Consider the following 13,196-nt stretch of genomic DNA (forward strand, 5'->3'; position numbering starts at 1 on the left):
ATTCTCTTCTGACACCAGGGTGTTTCAGCCTGCAGAACTTCAGCTTACAGGATGTTTTTTTGTTTTTCACACCATTCTGTCGAAACTCTAGAGACTGTTGTGTGTGAAAACCTCAGGAGATCAACAGTTCCTGAAATACTCAAACCAGTCCATCTGGCTCAAACCAACACCCATACCACAGTGAAAGAAAGTCACACTTTGAGATCACAATTTTTCCCATTCTGATGTTTGAGGTGAATATTAACTGAAGCTATTGACCTGTATCTGTGTGATTTTATGAATTGTGCTGCTGCTACATAATTGGTTGATTAGATAACTGCATGAATGAGCAGGTGTACAGGTGCTCCTCATATATACAGTACATGTGACTGGTGAGTGTATATCCAACAAAAATCAAATTGATTTATAATACACATATATAATTCTATGGAGCCAATATGAATACAAATCTTGTGTACTTCAGGACACAGTTTCCATCTCAGAGACAATGCCAACACAGAATGCTCCAGGAAATCCAGTCATTTCTTCCCCAGCAAGACCTGTTATGAAAAATGATTTAATATGTATAGCAAAACAATGTCACAAGATAAAAATGAAGCATCCGATATCCACAGTACAGTTTCAGAGATGTGTCAATCAAAAGCCTTACTCTTGACCATACCCACACTTCACTCACCTTTCCAAAATTGTATTTTCGATGTTTAACATTCAACTTCCCTTTTTTTTGTTGAGGTGGAGGTTCTATGAAGCAAAGAAAAAAAATCAATATCATAAAAATCATAAAGTCAGCACTGAAACACTTAATTTACAATAAGAAATAAAATCGCCTTGAAACAATCTGCTGTGCCCTGGCTGAGTGTCTTTATCTGTTTCCCATTGCAGAAGAGAACTTGTGGAAAAGTAGGAGGGGTTTCTCTGGAGACTTGTGAAATCAACAAATCAGAAAATAAATATTTATTTGAGTAGAAGTAAACACAAACTGCCTTTAAATACTGACCTATAATAATAATAATAATAATAATAATAATAATAATAATAATAATAATAATTGTGGCAGGAGAAGGAAATATTATTTTTGTTTGTTGTCAAATGTAATATGATGTAACATAAAAGAAAGAATACAATTTAAAGCACATGATTTAACCCTGATGATTCAGCAACATATAAAATAGCACTTGATGCAGCACTGACTATTATTTTGCATTTTATTTATTTTTTTTACATCTTGCTCCAGCAGTTACTCATGCACACAAATTACTGAAGCCATGAGATACGAAATGAAAGTCATGAAATCATAAGATGTGCACAGGATGCAAGCTATTTTATTACTATTTTCTTTTTATTTTATGAATTAATAAAATACAAAAACATTATTAATTCAATGTTTTAATAAGATCATCTTCTGAAGATGCATCTCATGTTCATGTGTTAATTTTAAAGGTATGATATTAGTAGCACTGGCGGCTCGTTAATAGGGGCGATTTGGGCGACGCACTCCCAAACAGGGAGGGAGATTTTTTTTTTATCTACTCCTACTACCATGGCAACAGTAATGTCATTGTCCAATCAGGCTAAGGTCACGCCTGGTGTAGCCACGACCTTTTGGTGCGATTTCTGTCAGGTTCAGATTTGCCCCAAAATCTCCCATTGACACTAATGGTACGTGCGTTTTTTTCGAAAATCATGCTCCCAATGCATTTTCTATTAGGTTTTATATGCTCGCACAAGCAGCGTGCTTACGTCATACGCCTGTTGCGCTGCGCAAGTGTTGCCAGATTGGGCGGTTTTAAGTGCATTTTGGCGGGTTTTGAACATAATTTTGGGCTGGAAAACGCAACTTGCGTGGGAAATGTGTGAACATTCTATGAAGAAGATGGCGAGTGTTGAGTGCAACAATATGATAGCGTCTCTGAAAGAAGTTCCCTTTAGTCGTCGTACCAATGAGGAGAAAATGGCAATCAAACAGCTAGGACCTCCTAGACCGAATTTAAACATCAAGCAAGTGTCTACGAAGGGGGAGAAGACCTACTCAAGAGGTTTTAACAAGAACTGGTACCACCGGAAAACTTGGCTAGCTGGCTGTGATGTAGTCAATGCTCTTTTTTGCTACCCTTGCGTTCTCTTCCACCCTGGAAGTAGCACAGCAGACGGTACAGTGATATCTGATATTTGAATTTACTAGGCAAAAGTTGTTTGTGTGTGTGTGTGTGTTACCAATGGCAGTTTAACATTGCCATGTTTTTGTTTTACCAATGGCAGTTTAACATTGCCATGCTTGGAATATTTCAGTAGCCTCAAGTTCTCTCTGACTTGGTGTAAATTAAGCATATTTTCAGTTTTTATATATTGTACAGTATGTGTTCATTGGAGCCAGCAGCACCTTTTTTCCAACTTGTTAAGCCAAGTTGCACTGACTACAAAACCTTGTGTAACCTTGTGTGTATATAGCTAAATAACTAAAGCCTTTTGTGTTCATTGACATGCTTGTAATATTTTAAATTTCCTTTTAAGGCATGGCTTTCTGGAGGAATTCTTGGGAAAAAAACTGCAGAATTTATTTAGAATTATTATTTGTTATTAAAATGGTGCAATTCCATATATAAAAAAAAACACATAAGCTGCACATGTTTGTTTGGTTATGCTTTTCTTCATCTTTTTCAAAACTTAAATAAACACTTGTTTTGGATTTATATCCTGCCACTTTAATTGCATTCTTTAGAATGAAGAAATTAGAATATGTTTATAATTAAGAATTTGTGTCTACTTATTATAGAATACTGGAATAATATGAGAAAATAAATGAGTAATGTAATATTAATTGATTGTGATGCCAAATGTTTTGCTTTGAAGGCTTCACAATGAATCTTCCTTAGTTTTAGCCTGGCAAGCCAGACTAAATGTGAATATTTGCCACTCGTAGGCAAAAATATTTTTGGCCGCTAGGCGGATGGGTCTAGTTTACTAGGCTACCTTAGTTTGCCACCTTTAACTTGTTTAGTGTTGCCACCTAGTGGAGAGAAGAGATATTGTCTATATTGATATCTGAATTTACCAGGCAAAAACAAGTTCGGCCAATTGATTTGCTACCTAGGTCAATTTACTTCAGTCCTGTGGACATTTACGGTCCGTGTAGACATAACGGGGGAAAATTGCCCCCCCTGAAAAAAAATTCAGGAGCCGCCACTGATTAGTAGATACATACAGTACCAGTCAAAAGTTTGGACACACCTCCTAACTCAATGGATTTTCTTTATTTTTATAAATTAAAAGTCACTTTGTGTACTAAAATGATGATGGATGTCATTTTTCTTTACTTAGCTGTTCAGGTCTTGACATAATATGGTTTTCTACAGTTGTGGTGTGGAATAGGGATATTTACTGTATTGTTATTTTTACTATTTACTGTTTGATCTCAAACACATTAAGAAGGCAAGAAACTCGTCCACTAATTAACTTCTGAAGAGGCGCACCTGTTAATTGAAAAGCATTCCAGGTGACTCCCTCATGAAGCTTGATAAGATACTGCCAATAGTGTGCAAAGCATCATCAAGGTAAACACTGGATACTTTGAAGATTTTAAAAGATCAAACTTTTTTTGTAGGTTTTTAAAAATATATATTTTTTGTTCACCGCATAATTTCATATATGTTCCAGATGTTATTTCATACTTTTGATGTCTTCAGTTTTGTGCTACAATGTAGAGAATTGTCCAAATACTGATGAAAAACCTATGAATAAGTAGGTGTACACAAACTTTTGACAAGATAGGTAGATAGGAAGATACACTGATCGATAAGGTGCTGGATTTAATACTGCTTCTCACTCGAGCTGTTATCACACAAACAAAAACATGTTTGAATGTAACAGAGTCACGCCTCTATTTTAGACAAACTCCGCCCCCATTATGTGTAACTCTCACATAACTTCGGAAAAGTATTTGTCTGTAGAAACAAATCCAAATCAGCAATCAGTCGTTAACATAAAAAAGAGGCAGGAGGGTCAAGCGATCAGCAAACAAAATATCAGAAGGGAAAGATCAAAACAGGACCCAGGAAACCAGAACAATGTAAAAAAAAAAAACAGAACAGACGCTCAAGGACCAAAGTGTATACTGTATGTGTGTGGAGTCCATTTAAAGTTGCTGGTGTGGTACTGTATGTAATGAGGTGCAGGTGAAACTAATTAGACATCAGGTGACCGAGAATGTGGCAGTGAAGTGTACGTGTGGGTGTTGTAGTCCGAGACGGCCATGTTTGTAGGCTGTGTGTGTACACGAGGCTTCAGGCATGGACATGACAACATGTTTCACTCAATTCTGAAAACAGCCCAATATTTGTACACTGAGTTTCTTTTATGTGAAAAACACATGTGTATCCTGTTTTATATTAAACTGTGTCTCTCTTGTCTTCCTCGAAACACAGTTTGTTTGAAAGGCAGCAAAGGAAACAGGAAATGCCACAGATCCCTACACTAAAATTTAAAAAAAATGTCGAGTATGTACAGTGTATGATGCCAGGAGATTTATAGGAGCAATAAATACACTTTACATCATCATGTTGTTCTCTATGTAGTGAACAGGAAACCATTAGTGATTAAGTCAGCATGAAAATGGTGAATTTTAAATGAATCGGGAATAAAAATGTAAACCTGAGCCAAAATTCAGTATTCGAGACCAGAGAACACAGCGAGTGTGTAAATACAATCTAATGTAAAGCATTAATGTGGATTATGAGCTAAAATTGCTATTTCCCTTCTAAAACATTCAAAACTAGAAGGTCACTCGGTAGAGTGTATACCACATATTAGAATATCCAGATGTTTACTATGTTTACATAAATATCCGGATTTGCATCAAAATCTAATCGTTTGTTTCTGGCCCACCTTTCCTCCAAATTTCATCCAAATCTGTTGACTATGTGTTGAGTTATGTGGGGAACAGACAAACAAACAAACAAATGGAGGCAAAACCATAACCTCCCCCAACAAAGTTGGCAGAGGTAAAGATAAATATTATTTGAAAACCTGTTACCAAGTCTATGGTGTCCGAGTCTGAACTATTTCAAGCTCCACCCACATGCTCCTGGCGGGGCACCCAATTTAGAACAGTTTAATTAATCTAAGGCTCAGTCAGCAGTGGAATTGGGGGTTCAGGATCACTGGAGAAGCAGCACCTTTCTAGTCGGCCATTGTGGCATCCTAGACTGGTCTCCCTATATCCAGCACCATATGAAGCACAATACATGGTCGATATCAAGTAGCCACTAGCCTCTCCATGTGTGATGGCCGACTGTGTGTGGGAGAGCCACATTCTACTCGAGGTGCCCCTGTTAACTTTGCAAAACATAGCGGATCTTGGGGAGTAAATCCTAAAATTAAATCCCATCGTATGCTTGGTGGTATTTACTGGCAGCTCTACTCAGTCAAACTAGCAGCAGTTCCGGCACCCTGGCAGTCCTGCTTGCTAACACAACAACAGTTCTGGCATCCAAGCAACAAGTCTTCTCTGTGACCATGTCAGCTCCGCTGTCCCATCAGGAGACAGGGATTTCTTGCCAAGGGACACTATTCTGCACCGTTTAGTGTCATCATCATAGCCTTACTTTTTAATTGGAGGGTAAGTCTGGCCTTAATTTACCTTATTTCAGCAGTGTAAACAAAGATCACAGTTAATTTACCGACACATGACATGAATCTAGTACGTGTTTCACACATTCCAAACATTACACACACACACACACACACACAAGATGAAAGTTGCAGGTGTAGATACCTGATTCATCAGCACCAGTTGATTTATTGATGTCCACAAGCTCCATCTCAGACAGGAGTCCTTTCCAGGCTTCATATTCCGGGAAGTCAGCAATCAAAATTTCATCATTTACAGCTGTAAAATAGAGCAGCTTTCAAATTATAGTCAAACTCTGAATTAATTTGTTTTTAAATTAGGATGATAAGTAGCAGAGCTCTTACAGGTGACCACGCCTACACTCTCGTGTGTGACACGGCCCCATTCAAAAGTAGGTTCATTCACAGAAGATTTCACTCGAACTCTGTCACCGACCCTGATATGGACTAACAGAGAAAAAGATCAGGAACCAGTTCTCAAACAATAATGAACTTTTCAGAAGATTAGGAGTCAACTATTTCTGAAGAAAAAAACATAGCTTTGCAAAGTTTTTATCCACTTCCTGCTTGAAGAAAATCTCTAGTTTCTCTTTAGACTCAGAAACAGGGAGGACTGGGCATACTGTCAATGTTCTATCACATATATTTGACACCAGAAACAGATATTTGTCTTATTTAATGTTAAAATGTTTGTGTCCAGGTTAAGTCAAGTCAAAGTCCCTTCCACACCAGAATCTGGTCTTCCCAGGCAGTCTTGTATCCCAGTACTAACCAGCTCTTTTTGAGGTGCAAGGGTGCAGCACTGATCTCCGTTTCCATAGCCCTCGGCCTCTCACCTGTACAGCTAGGGTTACAGTGGGGGGCAGGTCTTCTGGTAACCATGAAGGTTTGACTTCCCTACTCGCATCTGTACTGCAGCATGTCTTGCCAGTAGATACCAATTTTATGATGGTCTTTGTTATGACCTGACCACGAGTAGAACTCACGATCGCCTGGTCGAGAGGCATACACACTAACCAGTAGGCCAACTCGTGGTTTGGTGTTCAGGCGTGTAGCACAAAATTTTAAGCGGTCTCTATGGGTTCCCTTTGTCTCATGACCCATGTGTCTCACACATCGATAACTAAGCCAACAACAGTACACATGAATCTGTAGTGATTATTAAGGTATTGACTAATGAACTGTTCCTATCACTTTTAAACAAGTCATAATAATCTGTGATATGTGCTTAATTCTGCACAGTTTAAAATCTCACCACACTTTCTTTACATACTGTAGTCTAGTCTAGTATGTAAAGAAAAGTCTAGGGATACTTTAAGGTTTGCTTGGAGTACCCTACTTGCAAAAGCATTACTTTCTTCATGTTTATTTAAGTATTTGTCAGTAATAGTGCCAAAAGTCTATGTTCGGAGTGGCATCTAAACATGGCTGCTCTGGACTACATCTCCCCAGTGCCACACTGCCCTGCCTCTACTGAGTATTAGGAGCGCACCTGTTCCCCATCATCTCAGTAATCACCACTCCATTTAAGCTCAACACTCACCTCAGTGTGACGTATCATTCTGTGTCCTCATGCCTGATCATACCGAGCCTTTCAGTTATTGTGCCTGACTTCCCATGAATTTGATTTTGTGTTTGTTTATACCCAACCTTGACTTCTCGCCTAGCCTTTGACATACATGTCAACCTATACGGAATGTCCGTATTTTATACAGATTTGATTCAATAAACGTAGTATACGGGCGTATAAATAAAGTTATACGGATTCTTTAAAAAAAACTTCAATATTTATTTAGAGCTATAATCAATTCCCATGATGATAAAAGAACGCATAACATTTACAAACGTACTGTACACCACAGACAGCCAGTAAAGAGTCTTATGAAATCGTGCGTTATCTTGTGGTAGCGAGACTTCTGCCATGTACACACGTAGCCCGGTATTTTTAAAACCGAACATTTTCCCCCCCTCCGTTTATAAAAATGTTTTATCCACACCACCTCGTCTTCGAAAAAAATCCCTTCCACACATAACCGAACATCTGCGTTTTCAATCACATTCATAAGCATTCCAAACCTGTAGATGGCATTATTTCCCCAAATCCTCCCCCCTAATCACATCGCCTGTGCTCTTGGAGCAGTAGTTGGGCTTCTAAAATTAAACATGTAAATAGCACCTGCACAATAATTAACGCTTTCAAGGCACTACTCCGATCCATTACTCTTAAGCTAGCCGCACACTACGCCGATTTTCAGCGTACCGAGCCAACTGAAGTCGCGAGTCAGGCGTAAAGACTAGTTTTCGATGGTACTGACTCATCTCACAGCCGATTCGAAAAACTAATCGGGAGCCAGACTGATCGGCGAGAGTCGCGAGCAATAGCCAATCATATCTTTCGCATATAACACGTGACATCATTAAACACAATTTCTAGCATGAGAAATACGTGTTGGTAGCACCTAATGCAGGTATATACTGTAATTCCATAGACTGAAGCTTTATCCATAGACACAGTGGGCTGGAAAGCCACTCTGCTCAAGTTGTGTGGCTGAATTCCAAATCGCTTTAACTCCTCTATATAAGTGCACTATTTAAGGTTGGAAATAATAGCTCATGCAGCCTAGATAGTGCGCTACATATTCCGTGTTGTGTCATTTGTAATTCAGCCTGTAGCATCTTCAAGTGTTGGATTTAACAGTAACTATATCCAATAGCCAATCACAAAGCTATTAAGTTGTCACGTGTCGCTTCAATCGCGACTGCACTCGTCAACAGTCGGGGGATATGTGCGTGCCCTGTCGGGAGTCGGCTCTGAAATGGGTCGGTTCGGTACCGCGTGGATCGCCGTGGTGTGCGGCTAGCTTAAGTCCATGCTTAATCTGGCTTCTGCAGTAAACAAAGGTCACACGTTTGACGTCAGGGCAGATTTGTTGTCATTTTTTTGGCGCAGATTGTGACATTCTAAAACGCAAACCTCCGGTTATCTCTGTCTACACGAAAAGGCATACACGGAGTTTTCAAAAATCTTCACTTTGCCTGGAGTTTTTTTAAATATTCGTTTTTGATGTGTTTTCATGTGGATGACAGGCCAAAACGTAGAAAAATATCTTCGATTTAGCAGATACCCGGCTACGTGTGGACGGGGTCTTCGTTCCACTTTTGATCATGCGCACACCGCATTGCGAGAATCCCGCCAACCGTGAAGTCATAGACGCCGGCTTTTGCGTAGAATCATACGTCATCCTCGCCCGAGAATAAAGATGCCTCATTCATGTGCTGCGTTTAACTGTACCAACAGGTTTACCGTCCAAACGAGATCACATGGGATTACCTTTCACAGGTGAGACTGGAAAAATACTTTTCATTGTATTTGGTCATTATAACGTAATTTTACGAACAGATTTTCCTGACTTTGTGGCTAATATGAAGTCTCGCGCATAATAGCCGCTCGGTGAAACCTGTCTCCAAACAACGAAGTATTTCCTTCGTAACTATGCTGATAACACTTTGTGTTTTTGTCAAACATTGGAGCTTTGTATTCATTCTGAAGGTTTATTGTTATTAATATTGAATAAAAAGTAACTGGGATATATCATTGTTGATTATCATTCAAATTTTAGGTAATTTATTTTAATTTGCATCTTATACGGATTTTATAAGGGAAATACGGATTTTGGAGGTTGGTTATACAGGTTTGATTGACCAAAGGTTGACATGTATGCTTTGATATTCCGTCTGCACATTAATAGACCCTTGCCTGGCCCTGACTATGTCTTCAGTCTTTCAATTTGGATCTGGTTTCCAGTTTGCTACACACCCGCTCTCCCCTGCACCTGCATGTGCCTGCACCTTTACAATTCCAAAGATATAAAACTAAAAAAATGCCATCAGTGAGGCTCCACTATTTTTTATATTGATACAAAGTTCAGTCTCTCACCTGACTTATTCAGCCAATTTTAAGTGAGTTATGATACTGATGATTTAGAAATGAAAAATTGCAAGCAAAATTTTCATTCCCACCCTCCCCAGGTGGTCATGGTGCATTCTATTTGTACTGGGAAGTCAAGATTTCTGAGTTCCCAGTCAGAAATGTCAAATGGAATGCCTCCTGAAGTTGGAAAGTCAAAGGAATGTCACTAACTCCAACTTCAAAATCCAAGATGGCTGTTCCACACATCAACAGTAGTCAAAGCTATAGTAATATACTGTTTATTATAATTTCTGTCTTAATTTACACCTCATCAGATCAGTTGTACACATGTACTGTCCAGCTTCTACCTGTGGACACGTTGTTATGATGTTTGTATGCACAAAATATCACAATTTTTTTTTTTTTTTTACCAACTGGTATTGCTAACAGTGCCAAACCTGTCTAGAACTATGCTCATTGCTGGTACTGGTTTTCCACATGCTGACAACTCAGGTGTGAAATCATTCCCAGCCCCGAATTCCAACTTCCGAGGTAAATAGAACACAGCATCCATCCCACTTTCCCCCCAATACCACACCCCAGTCTGTGTCTCCTATCTTCTTCATGAAGTAAACTGTTTTTTGAGTTACATACTGTATGCATACATACATACAGCACCATCCTTCTCTCCTGTAAACATCATCAGTTGAGAAAATGTCAGCCATGTGGACATTAAACAGCCAATTTGTAAAAGGATTCTATGGAAACGTACTGTTATGGTTTTATTTCACTGTTTGCTGTGTATCACTGCAAAATCCCTTAAAAGTCCCTCATCCAGTTGCTACATCTCCCAACTGTACATATTTCTCCTTCAAACAGAAATAGGGGAAATACCCATTTTTCTCTTTTTAGACTAGTTTGGGATGTTTGAAAGTCTCATGATATTTTAAAATGAAAAATCAGTCAGGAAAAAAATCATAATCACTCAAGCCCAATGTCAATCTTTGAATATTAGCAAAAATAGAGATAATGCCAGGGGTGTAGTGGGCGTGGTACGCGGGGGTACGCCGTCCACCCACTTCTCCCGAGGTGAGATTCAAAAAAAAAAGTCATTCAATGGCCTGAGTTTATACGCTCTACAGTAAGTGACACGTGCCTTTGTGCTCATCATCAATGCCCCCCCCCAATCGAACGTTACGTAAAACGTAGCGACGCAAAGTAGAATGCATTCTAAACGCAGCCGAGATATTAAAATTATGTAAACGGTTGACTCTGCCATTTTAATGTTGCTTCGACCAACTAGAGAGCTTCGACAGAATGGCAGATCAAGGGGAAAATGACTCGACAGGAAAGACTCGGCAGAAAAACATCGATTTTTATTTAAGAAAAAGCATTCCGACACCAGCGACACCAAATCCAGCGACCTTGAGTGAGCCACCATCACCAATCATAACCAGTCACACACTCACACTCTCTGTGTGTGTGCGCGATTTCCGGGCGTTCATGGTAGCAGCACCGAGAGGGCAACAGAACTGATATAATCGCCTGCCTGGTCATCCTTACGCGGATAATTTCACCACATACTGTATTATATATATGATTTGAAATTAGAGCTGTGCAATATATCGTATTTTTATCACGATATCGATATTGGTGTCAAACGATATCAAAATTCATAATATCGATATGAAACGATTTTTTGTCATTTGTAAGGTAAAACAACCCTTCTGTCCCCTAAGGCACGCCGTAGCCTTGTATACGTCATCCATTCTACTCCCGCGATATCTCCGCAACAGTAAAAAATCAGTTCTTCTGTTTTCATACGTGTCGGGTGATTTGATATATTGATTTGTTAATATGTTGTTTGATTTGCTTGCTAATAGTTATAATAATAATACAATTAACATATATTTACGTCATATTTTTGGATGTGGGACTGGGTAATGTAAAAATGGCATCTACGGAAGAAAACAAGCACAACAATATTAGCACATATCCAGCTTGCTAGCTGTGTTAGATGTGTTAAACCGTGTGGACTTAAGTGGAATAATTGCGAGTCGTCCTGTGGTCAAGGCAGCGTTTTAAGGTAAGGCAATTTGGTTATTAATGTTGCCCGCCGCGGCATGTTTACTTGGGTTCATTTGATTTTGACTTGTGCATCTGCAGCTAGCATCATGCTTTGAAGTAGGTTCTGCTAAGGACGGGTTTACTGCGCGATGTAGACGGACTCAGATGTAATTACATTGTTTTTAAAATTCCGTGCGCTTAAAACGGTGTCCCCCTGCTAATCATGTAGCCCTAATCATGTGTTGCTTTTACTTTTCGAGTGAAATATCTCTGCAAATGGTATTTCAATGCTGACATGCCAAAAAGATAGCGGAGTCCACATTTGGAAGATGAAGGAAGAGAAGCCTGATGCTTGAAAATAGATCGCTTAATCCACAACGCATATCTGTATTTGAGACATAACCTGCAACTAGTGGGGATGTTTTGGAATGACTGTGCGTAGGGTGTTTTTGGCCACAGAACACTAACCCACAGTAGTAGGAGGACTACTGGGTTCGTGGATTTTGTCTGTTGACTGAGCGACGCATGGTGTTTGCCTTGTGCCATTTCACGTAGCATCTAGCCGCAGTGCCACCTACACTTTCAGGGAATGTTTACATGCCGCTGAGCTATTTTCATGTATGTTAATTCTTAAGGACTTGTCTCTATATTGTGCGTGTTCACACACGGACTGGCCATCGGGAGTAGCGGGAGTTTTCCCGGTGGGCCGGTGGTTCAGTGTGGGCCGGCGGAGAAAAAAAAAAGTTGCGCGCTGGCCTTTAATATGATAAGCAATGTTAACAGTTTCTTTAAGAAACTGTTAACATTGCTTATTACAGTTGCGCGCTGGCCTTTAATATGATAAGCAATGTTAACAGTTTCTAAGAAACTGTTAACATTGCTTATCATATTAAAGGCCAGCGCGCAACTTTTTTTTTTCTCCGCCGGCCCACACTGAACCACCGGCCCACCGGGAAAACTCCCGCTACTCCCGATGGCCAGTCCGTGTGTGTGTGCGCGTGTTTAATGTTGGTGTCTTAACAACACACAAGCTTACGTTGTAGTGTGTGTGTGTGAGAGAGAGATTTTATCCTTGGCTGGCTACGAGCCAGTGTGGACGTTACGCAGTAATCACTGGTAATACCAGCGCTGGCTCCATCCTCTGTGATCGGAAATGTTGAGTGAGGAGAACGTGAGCCTTGTGCAGGCGATAGGACCTATGCGCTTGCACAGTAAATAGTTTAAGTAAAAGGCGTTTCAGGGTACAATGGGAAGGGTTGACAGGTAGCCTATGAGGCCTGTACTATAAAAATGTGGCCCGGTGCCTCGGGTGTTGATGATCGGGGCTTTAAAAAAAGGTGTATAAATATCGTTTTAAAAATCGCGATATCGATATTTACTGAAAAAATCGTGATATTGATTTTTTCCAATATCGAGCAGCCCTATTTGAAATTCATAATCTTTGTGGCCTTCCTGTTTAGTGTTTTGTTGTACATCCAAAAATGTGAAATGACAATAAATTTAAAGAAATACTCAAGTCTTTAAGAAGTTGTGCATGGTAGGGCTTAACCCAGTGGCTGCATGTCATGTATTTTGTATACGCAGGTGCCTCAAT

At 39.6% G+C, this 13,196-nt stretch overlaps 1 protein-coding gene across 1 annotated transcript in view; it reads right to left on the reverse strand.

The window, feature by feature from the left end:
- Positions 1 to 433: 433 nt before the first annotated feature.
- The window catches only part of LOC132882486 (E3 ubiquitin/ISG15 ligase TRIM25-like), a 34,836-nt gene continuing 22,073 nt past the window's right edge, over positions 434 to 13,196 (reverse strand). The window contains exons 7-10 of the mRNA XM_060915601.1: positions 5,971 to 6,072; positions 5,771 to 5,884; positions 677 to 741; positions 434 to 539 (exon numbers count right to left, since the gene is read on the reverse strand). Of these exons, the coding sequence (XP_060771584.1) occupies positions 519 to 539; positions 677 to 741; positions 5,771 to 5,884; positions 5,971 to 6,072 (302 nt within the window). The 3' untranslated portion in view covers positions 434 to 518. The remainder of the gene's footprint in view (positions 540 to 676; positions 742 to 5,770; positions 5,885 to 5,970; positions 6,073 to 13,196) is intronic.

This window comes from Neoarius graeffei, chromosome 3, assembly GCF_027579695.1.
Source record: "Neoarius graeffei isolate fNeoGra1 chromosome 3, fNeoGra1.pri, whole genome shotgun sequence".
NCBI classification, from domain to species: Eukaryota; Metazoa; Chordata; class Actinopteri; order Siluriformes; family Ariidae; genus Neoarius; species Neoarius graeffei.